The 21969-nt window shown below is 37.9% G+C and overlaps 1 protein-coding gene across 1 annotated transcript in view; it reads right to left on the reverse strand.

The window, feature by feature from the left end:
• ATP10D (ATPase phospholipid transporting 10D (putative)) overlaps nt 1-21969 on the reverse strand; it is an 88323-nt gene that overhangs the window by 62985 nt on the left and 3369 nt on the right. Inside the window, 2 exon segments of the mRNA XM_060012603.1 lie at nt 10206-10400; nt 12647-12972. Of these exon segments, the coding sequence (XP_059868586.1) occupies nt 10206-10400; nt 12647-12936 (485 nt within the window). The 5' untranslated portion in view covers nt 12937-12972.

The following is a 21969-nucleotide window of genomic DNA, read 5'->3' on the forward strand; positions in this document are numbered from 1 at the left end:
GGGAAGCCAGAGAATTGGTAACACTTAAATTCCGCAACTTGCTTCACCTGAAAATTTAGTTACTAAGCTGCCAAAACATCAATTCTCTTTTCCTGTGAGATTCTGAACCACTACGCTATTTGGGTAGTTCTTGAATAAAATTAAAATTAACATTGGATGGGTTTATTCATATAGGAAGCAATTCCTGCGTGCTATCCTGTGGTCAGGAATCAAGGATCTAAAAGTACCCAAGACACATTATTTGCTCTCAAGAGAGCTTCCTATCTGGCAGATAGGATGGAGAAATTAAAGAAAACCCAAAAGAAATAACTACCCAGACACAACACTTTAAACATCATTATACCACCAGATTAACACCCCTAATTATCATTTAATTGAAATACTGGTTAAAGTAGTCCTGTGTTGGCTGCAGTGGATCCCTAGAAAGGAGAACGCCAAATTTTAACTCTTTTCAAAAGTGTAGTTTTCCCAATCTATATATTCAATTCTTTTTAAAGGAAAGGCACATGAACTGAGGTTGACTTGCCATAAATGCCCTGATTTACGTTAAAGTTTTTGCCAAACTTCTCATGCCTTTTCATACCAATGGCATGAATTAAGTTCTACAAAGCACTGTCCTTAGAGAAGAATTAGGACATTTGTAGCATAGACTATTATATAACTAGTTAAGCAGCATTTCACACACAATACTGCCAACAAATGTTAGGAAGGTCTGTCTCATCCCCCTATCACCTCCCAAATATCTGCAAAGAACTAGTATTTGTCATAAAAATGCACTTATTTTATAAGTAAAGATTTATTTTCTATTACATTTTTGGACCTCAATATTCAAATTCATTGTTGAAGAAGCCTGGGAGATAGTTATATTCTAAGCTATATGACCTATATATTAAAAATGAATGCATCATATTAAATAGAAATGCTACCTTAAGCCAATACTTGTATAACTTCTGCTATACAGAATTACATTGGTTATTTCAAGAAATACTTAGCTCAAAGGGCTACTTAAGAAGAACATTTTCAGGACATATTCTCCCAAAATATCTTATGCACCAGGTTGAATCCAACTAAAAGAATTCCTTATTTACCTAAAGAGTTTGTTAGTTTATCAAGAAACGTAAATCAATGGTTTGTTTTAACAATTTTTTTCTAGTATACACCAGTTTACTCTTCCATGGTGGGAAGTAACAGAGAGAAGACAAAAAAGGTAGGCAGGAGTCATATATATATATATATATATATATATATATATATTTTAACATCTTTATTGGAGTATAATTGCTTTACAATGGTGTGTTGGTTTCTGCTTTATAACAAAGTGAATCAGCTATATATATACATATATATATACACACATATATATATATATATATATATATATCCCCATATCTCCTCCCTCTTGCGTCTGCCTCCCACCCTCCCTATTCCACCCCTCTAGGTGGTCACAAAGCACCGAGCTGGTCCCCCGTGCTATGTAGCTGCTTCCCACTAGCTATTTTACATTTGGTAGTGTATATATGTCCATGCCACTCTCTCACTTCGTCCCAGCTTACCCTTCCCCCTCCCTGTGTCCTCAAGTCTATTCTCTGTGTCTTCATTCCTGTCCTGCCCCCAGGTTCTTCATAACATTTTTTTTTTTAGATTCCATATATATGTGTTAGCATACGGTATTTGTTTTTCTCTTTCTGACTTACTTCACTCTTTATGACAGACTCTAGGTCCATCCACCTCACTACAAATAACTCAATTTTGTTTCTTTTTATGGCTGAGTAATAGTCCATTGTATATATGTGCCACATCTACTTTATCCATTCATCCGTCAGTGGACACTTAGGTTGTTTCCATGTCCTGGCTATTGTAAATAGAGCTGCAATGAACATTGTGGTACATGACTCTTTTTGAATTATGGTTTTCTCAGGGTATATGCCCAGTAGTGGGATTGCTGGGTTGTATGGTAGTTCTATTTGTAGTTTCTTAAGGAACCCAGGAGTCATATTTTGAAGGTTCAGTCTTACTGCCATTCCTAGGAGTAGGGATTTCATTCCATAGAAAATGGATATTCACTGAAGGTTCACAGAAGGATATGATTCTATTTCTACCTGCTAACTCCTGCTACAGAGTAACGGATGAATTGTTGGGTGGCAGGCTGGTTAGAAATAGGAATGGCAAGGAACCAATGGAAAGTTATTGAAATAATTCAGGGGAGGGATAAAGATGGTTAGAATTAAGGCAGCAAAAAGGATGGATGAAAGGAGATTAAGTCAAGACATATTTGGTTACTAGAGACAAGTATTCTGACTTATTACATGCAAAGTTATCAAGGGTGACACTATGGTATCTAACTTGTAGATACCATAGTGAGTGGGGCCTTGTAGATACCACATGGTGAGTGGGGCCTTTCACCATGTCCCAGATTTTAGAAGCAACTGATTGCATCATGGTGAAGATAATAAAGTTAGTTTGGAAAGTTTTTATTTGAAGTGAGATATAAAATTGAAGAGGTCCAGCATTTTGATGGTTTTGATCAGAAGTTCATGAGTAGAAATATAAACTTGCAAGTCCTAGGTACATAAAGGGCAGCTGACACAAGGTAACGACCCAAGAGGAAATGTCAGAGACATCAAAAAAGAAGGACATTTCAAAAAGGGAGCCATCATAGTAACAAAAGCCACAAAGGGGTCATGCCTGTGATATGTGGTTATTAGAATGTCTGCTATCAAGTTGATAGCATGAAACTGTTGATGCGGAGAGTGAAGACGAAAGTGAGACCTCCAGTGAATTAAGGCATAATTGGAAGTTGAAGAAGTAGAGTATTTCATGAAGTTTAGCCCTGAAAGGAATAAAGGGTGAAAGCAGCCACTGCAAGGGAAGGTAAGGCAAAGGACAGTAAGGATGAAAGAACTGGGCATGCACGTAGCATGCAGGGGAGAAGCCCATGGAGAAGGCAAGGTAGAAGAGAGGACAGCGTTGGAGGGTGCTGTTTGAGGCTATGGAGAAGTAACAAGGAATGGAATTAAGAATGCAGATGAAAGAATTACTATTACAAGGCAGGGAGTCACCTTTTCATGTAAAGTCAGAAGAAAGTAGGTGAAGATGTAGATGATGTAAGAAAGAAGTGAAGGACCTAATTCATGCTGAATGACCTCTACGTTTTCTATGAAGAAAGCTATAAGAAAATTTGCTGAGAATTTGTAAAAGTAGGGAGAGAAGACCGATTTGATATTAGGGTTAAGGATTTTATTTTTCTTTCAAACAGAAGAAATAGAATTCCTCTAAGGGACAAGTTTATTTACTCTACATTGGAACAAAATTCAAATGAGGTCAATTTTACAATTAAATTAACTTTTCCCCATTTGGAGTCCATACTAGGATTTTTTTTAAGTAACTAATTTTCCCAATAGGTAGCTAGTTCAGGTCAATTAAACACATACTGATCTTAATTTATGTGAGCTACCATGTCAGGTGCTAAGAATACAAAAGTGATTAAGATATGGTGATCTCCCTATGGAAGTTATGGTCAAAATTTGAAAAATTGACACAAACAGCAATTTTATAAGAGGTATGCACAGGTTATTATGGGAGCAAACAGTTGGGACATTTAACTCTGGAGGAGGTGAGCCTTGCAGGATGATCTAGAGTGAGTCAGGTGAAGAAAGGTGGGACAGTGTATCAGTCAGAGTGAGAGTGGAGGCACAATGCCATAGGGCATGGGAGAGCATGATGTTTGAAACTACAAGCTAAGTGACAAATGCTCATTGCCAATTTTAACTAGCTTTGAGAATTTTTAATTGTGGTAGACTCAACATGAGGTTATATTTCCTTCTCGGATATAGAATTAAAAGTAGTAAAAGAACTTTCTCCTTCTCCCACAGCCTAAATGTACAACTAGAATTTCTTGTATCTACTTGGTTATTTGTGCTTCTGCAATTACTCTCACTGGTCAGGATATAGCACTTATAATCCATTCTTCAGGCAAACTTCTAGACCCATTTTGCTTCTTTAAGAATTCAATGTCAGACAGCTTTTATGTCAATACACAATCACTGGGGAAAGTTGGGAAGAATACACTGGACTATTAATAGTGATTCCACTGGGGTGGAGGTTGGAAGGAGAGAGGTGGAAAGACAGAAAATGTGGACTTCCACTTCCTACTTTAACAAATTGAAAGAGAGGAAGAGTGGGATTATGAATGAGTTTTTCTTTTTGATGTTCTTTAGTATTTTTCCAATAAAACACTAAAAACAGTTTATAAAACGCAAATACTGAATAATCACTGGACACAAGATCAGCTAAGATTTACTGGATGCTTTATATTCATCAATTCATTTAATTTTTATAACAGTGTTATGTGGGTGGTACGATGAATGCACTATGCCCCACTCCCCCACCTCTTAGAAATGAGAAAAACTGACTTTGACAGGTTAAGTCACTAGCTCCAGGTCACACAGTTCCTAGTATTCCTGGAATTTGAAACAAGGCAGGTAGCTCCAGAGTCCATCTCTCAAATACTAGACTTTACTCCCAGCTATAGTAACTTACCAATGACCACCAAACAAAACATGGTTTAATTGTGTATCAGAAAGTGAATTTCAAGAACCACTGCTTTGGAAAATGTCACACATCGATAAGGTTAATATCTTAGAAAGCCACTGATATTTAGTCTCATTTCAAGAATCATGAAATTCTATGAATTTATGAGATAATTCTAAAATATTAACATTAGCTAGTATTTTTAAACTCCTAACACCAACAATATGGTGATTTTTAAAGATCAGAAAACAGTGTAAGTTTCTGGAGGGCAGGCATTTTATCTGTTTTTTGTTTAAACCTCCAAATCTCTCAGTGCCTACAACACAGTAGGCACTTAAATTTGCTGGATGATTAATAGTTTTATTTTCAGCACACTTCTATTATCCTTGAAGCAAACCTTAAAACCTTACAAACGGCTGCCATTTTAAAGGCAGGTTTTGGATAATAATTCAACCTTAAGTCAGGTTTTGGATAATAGTTCATTCTAACGTAATTGCGGTGTAATAGGGTTTAAATGTTTAATTTCTATTCTGGCGTTTGTTATTTCCCTATGATACTTTCCCAAAGAAAATTAAGCACCTCGTGAAAGACCACATATTATTACAAATAAGAACCAAATTATCTGCATAGAAATGTTAATATGCTTCTTCTGGAAGCTTGCAAGATTTAACAGCTGCATACTTTCAACTTAATTTTACTGAGAAATAATTTGTCCTCTAAAGTAATTTCTTTGTATTTAATAAGAATTTAAGTTAGTACATTAACTTAAATCAACAAGACATGGTCTTAGAGCCTACGTTTATTTCTTTATATCCTTATAATTTGTTCCAAGAACAAGGGACGAGGGGTTAGAATGTAAGCATTATTTCTTCTATACCAAACAAAAGCAAATTACATAGAATATAATAAAAAGACAAAGAGCTACCCAATTCTATTATGAAATGCAATCATAAAGTGATATCTTGGACTAGACCTTAAACAATTGAAAAGAATATTGCATCTCATCTTTACGTTTATATGCAGATCATCTAAGACAGATCCAAACTATGTCTAAAGGGACCCGTGAGAAAAAAATTATACCAGGTTTCCCATTAGGGAATTTTAGTATTTATAAAATCATACAATGTTTGAACAAGTTCTCAAATATTAATTAAATGACTTGATCATGTGACAAACTCTAGCTTATAGTCATTATTAACTTACAATAATCATAATAGCTAACCTTTACTTAGCACTTGAAAGGGTTAGGTACTATGCTTACTGTTTTATACTATTTTATTCATAATGAAGGGAACTGGAGTTTATAATAATATAACTGGAGTTACATGATTTGCCCAAGGCTACACAGCTACTAAGTGAAGGAATCAGGATTAGAACTTTTTAGAATAAGCTAAAAAAGCAAACAAACCCACAGTAACAACTCTAAACTAGCACTAAAAATCAGCAATTATTTATGTACAAGAATTTGTATTTAAAAATACATGTAAGTATTCTTTCCATTTGCTAAATTTGGCATTAGCTGAGCAATCTTAAAATTGGTCAAAATATGGATTTTGTTCATCGTATAATCACTGTAAAATCCTATTTCCTACAGCTATTTTTTGAAGGCAGAGACTATATGAACATTTCACCTCTCTATCCCTGGCACATAATAAGCATTTAAATGTCATCAAATGATTCACAGCACTGTTTCAGTAAAGTGCTCTATGACTTTAAAATAAAAACCATGAACTATTTTTTCTATACATCAACTTTTCTGGTTCCCTTTAGATTAGACATGAGTATAAGAAAAAAAAAGAACTAATTTTTCCTTATTTAAGTACAGTTCACATCATCTTACAAAAGAGAAAAAAGTTACCTTGTTTTCTATAATAGGTCTTTAAAATCAATTTGGGGAAAGCCACTGAAGAATTCTAATAATGGGGCTTCCCTGGTGGCGCAGTGGCTGAGAGTCCACCTGCCGATGCAGGGGGTTTGTGCCCCGGTCCGGGAGGATCCCACATGCCACGGAGCGGCTGGGCCCGTGAGCCATGGCCACTGAGTCTGCGTGTCGGGAGCCTGTGCTCCGCAACGGGAGAGGCCACAACAGTGAAAGGCTCATGTACCGCCAAAAAAAAAAAAAAAAAAAAAAGAAAGAATTCTAATAATGAACAAAATTCAGAATCCTACAGGTTTTGGCTTAAATATCACTTCTTCAGAGGAGTCCTCCCTAACCATTGGCTCATGTAACACTGAAGACAAATGTCTACCATCAGGACAAGGCTTTGAGTTACTGTCCTCCCAAAACAACAACAAAATTATGTCATCTGGCTGAACTCTTGGTCAGTCAAGTGAACTTAAATTTGTTCAGAATATACTTGTTTATTATAAAACTAAACTTCTAAACTTAGATATCATTTATTCTGACTTGGAAACTAGAATAGAACAGAATCTCTAGTCTGACAAATTTAGAATTAGTGTCTTATGAAAGTTGAGTCTATATCAGAGCACTGAAATCAACCCAAGAAATATGCCAAATGCTCTGAGATCTCAGAATAGTGACAGCATCTGTCCAATGGAGCCTCTGAAGTCTTTCCAAAGGCTGAAACAGGTGCCTACCTTTGGGCTCAAAGCTCAGTCTTTTAGCTCTTCACATTTTCTCCCTTGAGGATTCACGTCAAACTCCTAACTCGTAAAGGGACTGATGACTTTGAAATTTCTCTCTGTAGCTTTTTGTGCCCTATTTGCCCACTGGGCATTTCCACTTAGATGCCTGTCTTACTATCAGTTACAGTTCACTCTACCTGAGATGAATTTAATGCTCCCTGTTTCTATCAGTGGTACTTTTATCCTCCAAAGCAGAAAGAAAAAAAAAAAACACAAAAGTTCACCAAATTCCACTGGGTTCTTCTTCATAGTATCTCTTCTATGAACCCCCTCCTGTACTTAGCATCTACTCCCAATAGTACCCTGGACTGATTAGTAGAGGCAGATCTATACAGAAGCCATTCCCATGACCTGAGAGGACCAAGCCTCCTGAAGCACAACCTTTACCATGTTACTTCTTAACTCAAAAAATGCATTCTCTACCACTAAAGGAAAATATCTGTGATGGTTAATTTTATGAGTCAATTTCACTGGGCCACAGGATGCCCAGGTATTTGGTTCAACATTATTTCTAGGTGTGTCTGTGAGTGTTTCTGGAAGAGATTAGCATTTGAATTGGTGAACTGAGTAAAGCAGATGGCCCTCCCCAGTGTGCGTGGGCATCATCCAATCCCGTCGAGGGCCTGAATAGAACAAAAAGGTGAAGGAAGGTTGAATTCACTCTCTGCCTGCCTGACTAAGCTGGGACACTGATCCGCCCTTGACACTCCTGATTCTCAGGCCTTCAGTCTCAGACTGGAATCCACACCATCGCTCTCAGGCCTTCAAACTACACTGTTGGCCTTCCTGGGACTCCAGCTTGCCGATGGAAGATAGTGGGACTCTTAGCCTCCACAATCCCATGAGCCAATTCCTTAAAATAAATCTTATTCCTATTGATTCTGTTTCTCTGGAGAACTCTTTTACTCAATGTCTAAGCAGTATCCTGGTCATTGGAGTGTCTCCAACAGTAGGCTTCAAATTCCCTCTCTAACTTTTTATTTCTGATTACTGCCCTTTTACTTGGTTACTCCCCTCAGGCCAAGTTAACACACTCACTATCCTCAGAATATTCCATAAGCTTTCCAAACTCTGAAATGAAAGCAAGTAACACCAAACCCTTACTTGTAAAGCAGTTAACATATTCAGAATTTCACAAATCTATTCCTAATGATGACTTTTTAAGAAGTACATACATTTCTCATGAAAGGGAACTCCAGAGAATTAACATTATAAACGCTGTAATTTATTTTCACAAAAGATACCCAAATAAGGACTTAAATATATTCCTTCTTGAAAAGGGAACCCTCCTACACTGTGGGTGGGAATGTAAATTGGTGCAGCCACTATGGAAAACAGTATGGAGGTTCCTTAAAAAACTAAAGATAGAGCTACCATATGATCCAGCAATCCTACTCCTGGGTGTATATCCAGAAAAAAAACATAATTTGAAAAGATACATGCATCCCAATGTTCACAGCAGCACTATTTACAATAGTCAAGACATGGAAGCAACCTTAAGTGTCCATCGACAGATGAATGGATAAAGAAGGTAAAGTACACACACACACACACACACACACAGGAATACTATTCAGTCATAAAAAAAGAATGAAATAATGCCATTTACAGCAACATGGATGCAACTAGAAATCATACTAAGCGAAGTAAGTCAGAAAGAGACAAATACTATATGATATCACTTATATGTGGAATCTAAAATATGACACAAATGAACTTATCTATCAAACAAACAGACTCACAGACATAGAGAACAAACTTGTGGTTGCCAAGGGGGAGGGCAGTGGGGGAGGATGGATTGGGAGTTTGAGATAAGCAGATGCAAACTATTATATATAGAATGGATAGACAATAAGGTCCTACTGTGTAGCACAGGGAACTATATTCAGTATCCTGTAATAAATCATGGAAAAGAATATAAAAAAGAATGTATATACATATAACTGAATCACTTTGCTGCACAGCAGAAATTAACATTGTAAATCAACTATACTTCAGTAAAATAAATTTTAAAATATATTCCTCCTCTTTGATCTAGTAATTCCATTTCTAATTATAATGCTGAAATAATCATAGATCTTCAACACTTTTGTATAAGAATACTCACTGAAACATACATTCTCAGAATTATATAAATATGGGAAATGTTAAATTACCTTAGAGTCATATTATAGACAATGCAGCTATTAAAAGTACTTTCTTGAAGGTTAAAGACATGGGAAATATTTACGGTGTAATATTAGGCTAAAAGAATTAGAATAAAATATATGTAGCACAATCCCAATTTTGTAAACCGTCCCCCATGGGTTTACCCCTACCACAATATGCACATGACTTGAAGGAATACATCCCAGCGTGATAAATAACTGTCTCTGGACACTAGCATTTTAGCATTCATAAATGTAGTCATTCATAAACAGCAGAGTTCAAAACTCACCTTAATGGACTTTATTCTTGGCTTTCTATTTCATAAATACTGGAAATACAAGTCTCCAACAGAGCAAATGTGCTTCTGAAAAGACCTCCTATTACGAATGCCCTCTGTTGTTGCCAGGAAGGGTTTTATAGGCTGCTGGCTTTGTGCACAAAAAAGAACACACTTCTCCATTTCTCACAATTCCTTTCCTCCACAGGAAGCTCATCTTCTCTTTTTTCATATCCCCTGTTGTTTTTCCATATTCATTCATGTTTTTCATATCCCATCCTCTCTTAATCCCAAATTGTAACATCTAGGACTAAAAACTATACTGCTTGCTTTCCTTCTTATGGTTTGAAGTTTAATCCTTTCAATTCCACTTATGCCTAAATTATAGAAGCTCTTGCTTTATCAACTCCTGGGGTGACAATGGCTTACACATTGTTTTCCTATGATGCCTGAATTCAATTCCCTGTAGGACTTGAATAAATATTAGTTGAAAACACGCCCACCCCCCAAGTGTCCTAGTCACACCTAAGGGGGAAAAAGTAACATTCTGCATGTTTCTAAACGATGCCTGTATATTCCCCAGCACAGCTCCTGTTACACTTACCTACTGTAAACTTTAGTTACTAAGTTGTTGATCTGTTTGTCAAGTTTGTATTTTCGGTAATCTTCCAAGCCATCTTTAATTGCAATAATTGTAAGGACAACCACCAGAGGCAGCATCGTAATTTCCTTTTGAAAGGCTTCTACCAAAGGCACCCAGTTCAGGACAACTAGAAACAGGAAATATAAATTGGCGACTCTGCAACCCAAACACACACAAGGAGGTATTAACATACCATGTAAAAGCCTGCAGCGAAAGAGGCAAAAGACCTGACGGTGTTTCCTACAAGTTTCTATCAGCTGATTTTGGATGCTACAAAACAGAGAGAACTAGCAAAATCTAACAAATCTGAATGAACAATTTATTACCCCCCCCCAGACATCTGGCTTGAGCATACTTTAATAAATGTGAGATATTTATTACATATATTATAGTAAATATTGCAATGTGACAGTCTTGAGTTGTATAACACATAAATATAAAGCACAGTAGGAAGTACTATTTTCAGTTCAAAAAACTTAAGAGGAAATTCAGAGTTAATGTGTTGTAAAAACAAAAAACAAAACAACAACAAAAACCAACTCTCTAACTTTCAGAAGTTAATTTGATTGTCCAAACATAAGATTCAAACAAGGCTCAAAATACTGGGTCAGCCAAAAAGTTCCATAACATCTTATGGAAAAACGCCAACCAACTTTTCTGGCCAGCCCAATAATTAGAAAAGCCCGAGGGTTTGCTTTTCGCTAAGATCAATGTTTCCATTTCTGCTTTTATGCTACTCAGAACCAATTTTTTAAGGAACTTCCTCTATTCCTCTATTTTACATATTCAAATATTTCCCCACTGGACCCTAAGGCAAATTCAGGCGGCCTCTTTCCTTAAAAGAAAGAAACAAAATCTCAATCTTGCATGGTTCCTTGAATTTTTGTCACATACTTTTCCCATAACCAAACTTCTCAGAATAATCTACACATACCCCTCCTTCCTCACCTCTAATTCCTTTTACCCTGAAATCTTTTTCTTAGCCCTTTTTGCTATTTCTGTGGCTTCAATGATTTCCATGTGAACCACATCCAAATCTATAGGGCTAGGCCCTGAACTCTGTTCAAATTCCAGGTTCTAATTCCATCAAGGACACTAGATTGCAAGCTCCCATAGACAGAAATACCCACAGCAGTTAAAGCCATTAATTCAATAAATTCACATCTGTACTTTAACCATATCCACTGTTCCATGAATGTATATGGAATGTATATAAAATGAAAAATGAGAATGAATGTACGTGGAATGAATAATAAATGCTGAGACTCTCTACACTGATATTAGCATCTCAAACTCATCATCTACAAAAACAAAATAATCTTCTAGCTGATCTTCTTTTTACCCCTGTCATTCCTTTTTCTGTTAAACCTCCTGGTCATCACATCTCAACTTGTTCACATCATCTTTTGACTCCTTTCACTTAATTCCCTACATCTAATCCATAGTATCTGTAATAGATTATCCTCCTTTTTATCCCCACATTGTTCTAAGTTCAGGTCTCCATTACAACTCTCCGGGATATATGCAGCATTTTCCTAGATGTTTTCTCCTGCCTTCAATTTGCCTCTAATTGCATTAGTCGCAGAGGACTACTTCCCAGGCCTCCAGCAAATCTTCTATGCTACAGCCATTCTGCTTTTCCTCATATTCCTTCCTCCATCTGAAATGGGCTTTGCAGACACCTCTGCCTTGAACATCTTAACCTTCATCATTAAGTTCACGTGCCACTTCCCTTCTATTGCTCTGGCTAGTAGTATTATTTCTCTTTTTGAGGTTTCCATCTTAGTTGGTAGCACCGTATAACACTCATCCCATCCACTACGCCTTTTCACTGTATAAACATCTTGTTTCCCTTGCTAAATATAAAACTGTAAGGAAAGAAGCACCATTTAGCCTTGCATTCCCTTCAATACCTAACCTGATCGGAGAGCTTCCATAAATACATATTACTCTGAATTACGTCTTTGTTTCACCTAACCTTACAGCTTACATCTGAATTTGCTTCAGAGCTCTATTTTCTATTATCAAGAAGAAAAAGCTAGAATTAAAATACACCATGGTTTAATGGAAAAAACACCAAAGCAAGAGTGAGAAGACTCAAGGCTATAGCCCCTCGTCTGCTTTCGGCATCACACTGGCTAAACCACTGTGCCAAACTTAGTTTCTTAATCTGTAATATGAAGGTAACAATATCGTCTCTTGTCATGAGAAAGCATCTTATTAATTATAAAGTGTTATGTGAATGTAAGAGGTCATCGTTCCACAACAGACTACCAGAATTGTCAAAGATAATGTCACAAGCCTTAGGCTTAGGTAACAATGTTAGGAAAATGAAAAATCTTATACATCAATTAGAATGACCAAGAACATTCTAAGATTATTTTCCCAAAAAATAAAAGTACCTGTGAAATTGTTCAAATAAATTTCTTGGCACAAAATTCAAAAGCGTGTACTTCGTTGTCCGTATTCTGTTATTCACGTAGGTTCCAGAAAACTTTTCGTACTCGTCCTTGAAGGGCTGGAGGTGGGGAACAACCACCCGGTGCTTTCCTGCCAGTCTGGGGGTCTGGGAGGACTTGCCCCTGAAGGCAAGTAAAGAGGAATAGCTGTATGGCCTCTCATGATCGTCCCTGTTTTCACCGCCAGTCGGCCGCTGCCAGTGGTATCTGGCCCATTGAAGAGGCTCAGTCATGTCCAAATGCGATGAGATCCAGGTTGTGTAGGTAATCTGGCAAAACAAACAAAGAAAAACCCACTGAAATACTTCTCATAAGCTTCTGGAAAGTCTTAAAGAATAGTCATAATAGTAAAATTAAATTTCTTTCTATATTAAATAAACAAATGACTCAATGGCTCAAGGTATCAATGTGAGAGTAAAGCGAGTCACTGGAACTCTGTTTTAACCAGATCTTTATGAAATAGAGCATACACCTTCTGCCTCATGGGCTGATCACCTAAGCAACAAGAGACAGCCCCTAAAAGGCTACTTACTCCACAACTTGAGGCAATAATTTGGGCTTACTACGTACAAGTCTCTTAACTTATCATCAGTTTTCTCATCCATGAAATGGGACTGCCACACATGTCAAGAAATTGTTGTGAGGATTAAGGGAATAACATGTAAATCACCTAGCATAAACCCCGATACAGAGTAAGCAGTCAGTAAAAACCATTCTGTGCAGATAACAAAAATGGCCACAAATGCTTTCCATCCCTGTATGCACATCCTTTCACCCATCAAGTAGTGAAGTCCTTCTCTACCCATTGCAGCTACGCTTGCCCATGTGCCTTGCTTTCGCTAATGAAACTCTAGTAAACCGGATACAAGCAGAGGCTTGAAAAGTGCTTGCTCACGGGACTTCCTTGACTCCATTTTTCCCACTACCACATGCCTGAGTCTAGGCCAGTCTCCTAGATGATGAGTACTCCTGACCCACTTAGCAACTATTGCTCCTGTCAACATATGAATGAGGCCACTGACTGCCAGCTGACTGCCAACACGTGAGTGTGCCCAGAGGACACAATCTAGCACCGAGATGAGCTGTCCCAACTGAGCACAACCCCAACTGCCAACCCACCAAACTGAGTCAGTAGAAGTTACACCACCATGTTTTGGGGGTGGTGTGATAGAAAACAAACCTAACTCCTATCTAATCTCTTCCTTATTTTCCTCATTTTCAAGTGCTTCTTATTTTCCGAGAAATTCAGCCCTGACTAGAACGTAGGCCCATTAATTTAAAAAAGGGGAAAAAAAAAAGCTAACATTTATTAAGAGCACACTCTACTCCAAACACTTTGCAAAGCGTTTTACGTGCCTTATCGTATCTAGTATTTACATCAACCTTATGACAAAGTCGTTATTTCCATTTTACGAAAGAGGAAACAGGCTTAGAGAAGTTTAGTGACGTACCAAAATTCACGTGATTAATAAGTAGGTAAGGCTGACTCAAATCAAATCTTTCCAACTCAGCAGCCTGCTTTTAGCTGTTAATGTGCTTCATTTCACTTTGTATCCAGAGTAGCTGGCACTTAGCAGATGCCCGAAGTTCATGCAGCAGGCTATGAGCGTTGAGCATGTCAGCAAGCATGTGGAGGCAAGGTCTGGAGGCCTTACTTTCTATCCTTGCTTTATCAATGTCATTGCGTTTAGTTGATCGTTTTAGGTTGGAGTGCACCTCTGGAGATTTTTAGTAAATCTGTGGGTGCGTCCTGATAATATGAATTGGTAACAAAACTCCCCAGATGAATCTGATTCAGGCGGTCCATGACCGCATTTGCAGAAAAACTAGGTTATGTGCTAGAAACTCCACTGGCTAGGGACACAGAGATGATTAAGACCTGGATCCTCATCTCTAGGATCTCAGGGTCTAGGTGAGGCCATAGGTACGTAAATATATAAATGCAATCCCAAGTGCAAAATAGTGTTCAAGGCACTGAAATAGCCTGGGCAAATTATTTAAGCTTGCTTCCTTCCTAAGCTTCATTTTAAGTTTATAACACGTCTATTGATTATTTTCTCTAAAGTGTTATACTAATCGGAAATTAACAGTTTCCCCCTAAGGACGTTAAAACTGTATCCAGCATTCATGGATCTGAAATCATAAATCATTACCTAGCAGCACTGAAAGATTGGGTCCTATTCTAGTAATTCTAGTGAATCACTATTTTTAATAATCCATTCTAGCTAATACACTTGTTTACTCTATACTGGTCTTTAAGCAATTCCAGGGATTACAGTTATATAGCATCACTTTATCACTGTATTTACAGAAAATAAGTTGAATCACAATCTCACAAGAAGTCATCAGATCTTTAAAATTTATATGATCTAAAGCAAACAAACAACAGGCAGAAAGTCACTTTTAATGGGAAGAATACACTGGCCTCCAAAGGTGTGTATTTGTGCCTGGATCCACAATACATAGCGTCTACTGTTAGAGAAAATACCCATAAAGTTGGTTTTATCAGTTTTATACTAGTAATAGAAACAATACAAAAAAAGTTCTACCCCTATCAGTTATGCTGCCCTTTGGAGTTTGCTCTCTCAATTATCTGTCCAGAGAGCTAAATCAATGTAAACGGGTCAGAATAATCCTATCTTTTCAATATAATGTTTTAAAAATCTGTCTCTGAAGTAATTTGAAAAGCCTCGTTTTCACTTCGGTATAGTTGACCCTTGAACCATGTAGGGGTGAGGAGTGCCCACCTTCCTCAAAGTAGAAAATCTACCCATAACATGTACTTGGCCATCCATTTCCACAGTTCCTTAGGCACCCGCAGATTCAACCAACTAGGATTTGGTAGTATTGTAATATTTACTACTGAAAAATACCCAAGTATAAGTGGATCCCTGAAATTCAAACCTGCATTTTTCAAGGGTCAACTGCATATAAAAATAGCTTCTTAACCTATAACTAGTAATGAGAGCTTGGAGTTACTAAAGTAGTTCATAACATATTCAGAAATCTCCCCAGAATAAGGATGTAAGATAGTGCTTTATCAATGAATCAATAAATAATGTAAAATACTTAACATAAGCACTAGGGGCTTTTCATGCATTTCCTCCCATCAGGTGACCATTATGACAAACCTCACAGTTTTTAGAAGGTTGAAATTAGTACAATTTTATATTATTTCTGGAAACTTTAAAAGAGAAGTTTTCATTTGCAACTAAATTCTTATTAAGACAGAGGAGTGTGTATCCCTCTAGGGTCCACAGTCTCACACGACAATCTAGATTCTACTTAGATTTTTTAATTTTGTAATACAATTTCTTCAGAATTCAAACTTAGAAATAATTAAACAAATACAGCATGTAGGGGGTGTTAACTTCAGGTAATTCATGGTGTATCACCTCTGGCCCGGGGATGGGGAGGGGTCTGCGGACCCCTGAGATAGAGAAGTTGTTAATGTTTTCAAGGGATTGAACAAAAAGGACCAAGTGTGGAGGTAATTAACATGTGGTAAAAATTCTTTCAAATTTCCAGCTTAGAATTTATACCATCTTAGATCGAGGAGGAACGACCAAGGATCAATATTTAGTCACTCTAGCTCATTGCTTACAAAATTTGTTAACTGCCAGGCCAGTAAGAAATACATTTTATGATGCAACCTGGAACACAGACACACACATACAGCTAAAACAAAGTCGTACAGAACAATTCTTGCCCTTCCTACTTGCCATGCATGCATCTTCTATTCTACTCTATTCTCTTTCTCAGTCTTTTTTTTTTTTTTTTTTTTTTTTTTTGCGGTACACGGGCCTCTCACTGTTGTGGCCTCTCCAGTTGCGGAGCACAGGCTCTGGACACGCAGGCCCAGCGGCCATGGCTCACGGGCCCAGCTGCTCCGCGGCATGTGGGATCTTCCCGGACCGGGGCACGAACCCGTGTCCCCTGCATCAGCAGGCGGACTCTCAACCACTGCGCCACCAGGGAAGCCCAGTCTCTCTCATTTTAACACTGGTCAAGCTGCACTGAATTGGTTTCAAGGTTCACTAATGTGTTGCTCTACATACTTTGGAGAGACACTGATTGCATGTGGAACCACATGGGTTGAAAGCATACATGGAAGTGGACAGAGCCATTTTTAGCCCCTCTGATAGTAGAGAGGCACTGAAAAACAGCAGTTGGACTAGAAGGCTCAGGGGAGGGCAACACTTTTCCCAGTAGCAAGAAGCCAGAAGTAGCCTCTTCATCCTTCCCCATCTACCCCAGCAAACTTAAAAGTATACTGATACTTAGAGAAGGCTTCATTATTAACATTTCACATAAATATTCAGAAAAAATTCTTTAAGATATGAAAGGAAAGCGAATCACAGTAAACCATACCTCATCAAGAATCAAAGAATCATGACATTTTAAAGCTTAGACTTTAGAGATTATTTAATCTAGAAGTCACATACCAGTAGCCCTTAAGCAAAATTCTACCCAATGATGTATTTTGTATCACGGTGTTGCCAAACACATTGTTTTACATTTTTTGAATATAGGACCAACATTTTAAAATGGAAACAAATTTATATAACATACTGATAATTAGCTTCTCTTAAAAAGAAAAAAATACAGAATATTGGGCACATATTTTCACATGGTAACAAATGGTGAAGCTTTTTCACCACGGCCCCTGACCCTAACCCTGCATTTTCTGGTTCACCTATTTTAATTGAGTGAATGAGCAGTCTGATCACCACTTTTTGACAAATCAAATTCCTCCTGCTCTATAGACCCAGGTTTGAACATCGGTTACATCACTTAATAGCTCTGTGGCCTACGTAACTGACCTCCTAGCCTCAACTTGCTAGTGAATAAAATGCGATGCTGTTAAGAGTCATGGGGCACACTGCAGATGAACAATGTTCATTCTTTTCCCCACTCTTCTCCTTGCCTGTTTCTCAGCATAAATAAGTCAAGGTTGGAAACCCCGTAAATTGAGCTGAAATCCGAACTTTCAACACACTGCTTGCAAATTAAAGTTGTCCAAGTCTAAGTAAATGTTCTATTTATCTGTTGCTACTTGAGAAGTAAGCGGCATTCAGTAGGCTACAAATAGAAATCCAAACAATCACAGAAAACAGCAAGACATAAACTGACCTTCAGACCACCTGATCTCATCCTCAACCGTTTGCTCTAAAATTCATTCTATGTTTGTGAACAAACTGTATTCCGCTTGTGCGGTGTTTTCCAAGCTCCCCCCTGTTAATCACAGTCCCCTAGGCACTTCCCCTGGAGATTCTGATTCAGAGGCTATAGAATGGGGCCCACGAATGTGGAATTTAATAAGTACCCAGGTGACTTATCAAGGAGGTTGCAAAGTATAACCTATACCCTGCAGCTGTGCAAATGCTGCCCTCTCTTCCTAGCAGGCTCATCAGTCATATACCCACTCACCACACCAGCCTCTCTTCACCCTCTAGACTATTTTAGCTTTACCTTAGAGTGGGGGAGATGGAGAAGGATCCACACAGGAGATACAATAGGGCATTCCCTTCTCTGCTACCATAACAGTCCTGAGCACGGCTCAGTCACTGCTCCTGCTACAGTGGGCTGCAGGTAGCTTCATTCTTCAAAGTCAGGGAACACAGCTCAGTCCTGTCCAGACGCCACAGAGTCTAATGCTTGGCCAAAGTGAGGATGATCAACAAATGACCATCGATCACTGAATTTTATAGAAAAGTAATAGTATGGGAAATGGAAACACCGTGTTTCCTCTTTCACGGCTCAGCCTGGCTTTCCTTCCGCAAAAGGAAAAGATGAAAGTTTGAGGCAACAGAAGCCGTCAATTTCAGCTTGTGACTGCATCATTCTACCTTTATTAATAGAAGGAATCTGCTCCTCCAGGCCTGAAAGACTTTTTCAGGAAATCATTCTTTCCTTCTAGATTTGTAAGACCAATAAGCGTATATTAGTGATTAAGAGCACAGACTCAGGAGCCAGACACGGACATAAATTCCTGGGACCTACACTTGCCACCTAACCTTGATCAAAGGACTGTTGTGAGGATTAAGTGAGTTAATATATGTAAAGCCCTTAGAGCAGGGTGTGAACCAGAGTAAGTGCTAAGTAAACATTAACAACTGTGGTAATAGTCTGAGAAATGTTCTCCCAACTACAGTATTTATTCAGAAGTATTAACTGAGAATTGGTATGCATAGTATTGATAGTAACGACTATACCCAGTTACTCAGTTATGTTTAATTGCTTCAAGGGTATGTAACTCACACTCAACCATGTGGTCACATGCAGCTTTAGCAACTTTGCTCTTCATTGAACTGGAGAATCTGCCAGGCGACCAACTAGCTGAGCAGAGCAATACTCTCTCAACTGTTCCCAGGGGTAAACAGAGCAACCTTGTGGACAAAAGCTCCAATGAGCAACTTATTGTGAAGCATTTTTAGGATCTTTCAAGAACATCACTCGTAATTCTAAGATTTAACCCACTCCGGGAAGAGCTGACTTGTCATGGTTTTCTGCTAATAAACCAGATGGTTTCATGGACCTGATACTCTGCCACTGATTGGAACCCTGCCTTGAGAATTAACACAAAACACATATTTTTAAAATATACCAAGAAGTGCTTAAAGGTCAATTATCACTTGGAACAAGAAAGAATGTTTTAGACCTGGATATACTACTCCTGAATGAGCTTCTGTCCTTAAAGGTAGGGAGAAGACTATTTCATTCAAAAAAACAAAAAAAAACTATAGTTTACACAGGTTTTATTAGTCTCCATTCCTAACTTCATTTTTAGTTTGACAGCAAACTACTACTATGTGAAAATTTGGATTACAACAAACTTGCTGCTGGTTAGTGATGGAAAAATACCATTAAAGATTAACTACATGAAAAGGACTGCATGTTCCTAGACTCAGCATGGCTACTTGAAGCCTAATATTATCCAGAAATGCAGTGTCCAAAGCCACCTGACTCTGGACACCTTGCTTTAAGTGACATTAACATTTTATCTGGAATTTAGAAGTTAATTAATATGACCACAGATCCTAAAGATCAAGATTCTTAATACGTGTTAACACTAGGAGAGAGGGATTGGATATGAGATTAACACAAACCAAAAGCTACGTACACCCAACTTGCAATACTATTTCATAGCAAGGCAACTATGTGGTAGAAAAAAACCATTTTATTGTAATAATCATTTATTACCATCATATAAATATCTGTACTAAAAATACATAAGTATAAACTTCTTTATAATTGCCACTTATGAATATTGTTGGGAAAGCTCAATAAAATTTAGCAAATGAAATAAAACTCAAAAGAACGGCTGCTGGTGGTCTGGAAGGGTTGACAGCATCCTCAACTGACAGCCAGCAAGAAAAAAGAGACCTAGGTCCTACAACCACAAGGAATTGAATTCTGCCAGCTACCTGGATAAAGTTGGAAGCGGATTCTTCCCCAGAGTTTTCAGAGGAGAACTCAGTCTGGATGACATCTTAATCTCAGCCTTTGAGAACCTGAGCAAAAAACCTAATCTCACTGTACCTGGACTTCTGACCTACAGAATTATACACTAAGCTGGAGTTGTTTTAAGCCACTAAATTTCTAATTATTTATAGAAAATTAACGCAGAGGGTCCAAAAGTAGGTCCTCGTATGAATAGGAAGGTAATATATGGCATAAGTGGAATTTCAACTCTGGGTAAATGGTAATTTGTTTAATAACTCTGGAATAAATGGTCATCCATCTTGAAAACAAGAAAGCTAAATTCCTACTTTATACATTAAAAGTAGAGCTTTTATTAAAATATTTTAATGACTTTTTTAAATTTAATAACTTAAAAACAAATCTCTAGATAGATTAGAAGCTTTTAAGTTTTTAAAAATTACAGTAAGTTTACCAGAAGATTTAGAATAATATTTTATTACTGTCAGCTGGGAAAACCTTTCCTAAGCGAGAGAAGTTAGTAAAGACAAATAATTTAACCATTCATTTATCTATCATCTATCATATATAGTAAAAGTCATAAATAAAATCAAGAGACAAGTGCAGCTCATAATGACTGGCAAACTCTTAATATTCCTAGTATCCAAATTAGTTATACAAATTTATATGAAAAATCCAATAAAATTGGGCAAGGAATTTGAATAAGCAATTCTCAGAAGAGGAAATCCAAAGGGCCAATAAATATGAAGAGACAGCCTAGTAGTCACCAGAGGGTTGCAAACTGAAGCTATCATGGAGATACTGCTTTTATCCATACAATCGATAAATATTAAAACGATTAATTATAGCCAGTGCTGGTGAGGATAGGGAGACTCAAACCCCCTGGCAATGGGAGTGTAGATTGCTGCAATCTTCCTCCTCCTATCACCCCACACCCCAAAATTGACAGGATCTCTCAAAATTTTAAATACACATAACAATTGACAAAGCAATTCCACTTTGGGGAGTCTTACCTATAAGTATATGTACAAGGATGTATGTTGTTGGGCTTCCCTGGTGGCGCAGTGGTTGAGAGTCCACCTGCCGATGCAGGGGACACGAGTTCGTGCCCCGGTCCGGGAAGATCCCACATGCCGTGGAGCGGCTGGGCCCGTGAGACATGGCCACTGAGCATGCGCGTCTGGAGCCTGTGCTCCGCAGCGGGAGAGACCACAACAGTGAGAGGCCCGCGTACCGCAAAAAAAAAAAAAAAAAAAAAAAAAAAAGAGTGTATGTTGTAGTTGGGGTTTTTTGGCAGTAACAATAACCTGGAAATATCATGAAAGTCAACTGGAGAACAACTGACTAAATCATAACATATCCACATTATAGGATATTATGCATATATTAAAAATAACCTTTCTCTAACCATCGACCTGGACTGATGACTATTATGTATTGAAGCAAAAAAGAAAAAAAAAAAAGAAAATGACAGAGAAATGTAAATGTAACAATCCAAAATTTGTAAAAACAAATGAGGAACAAACCAAAATGGCCGACCTGGGTTCAAAGAATGGTGAGAAGGAGAACTTGGACACAGTTTCAATTTCACTTTGGTTTACTACCTAACCAGTAAACAGGATTTGCAAAGATCTGGGATACACACGAGTGGGTGTAGCTCCCATCACCTGCCTAGTTCCTCAGGAAGCTATGACTATTTAGTAGTTTTGTCCACTGTGGGAAATGAGGCGCCTGCCGGGTCACAAGATCCTGGAACACAAGCCCACTGCCTTTTCAAATTCTTAGGCTGTAAGAGGGTCACATTAGCACAGAAGGGTCTACTG

This window comes from Delphinus delphis, chromosome 5 (genome assembly GCF_949987515.2).
Source record: "Delphinus delphis chromosome 5, mDelDel1.2, whole genome shotgun sequence".
Classification (NCBI taxonomy): domain Eukaryota; kingdom Metazoa; phylum Chordata; class Mammalia; order Artiodactyla; family Delphinidae; genus Delphinus; species Delphinus delphis.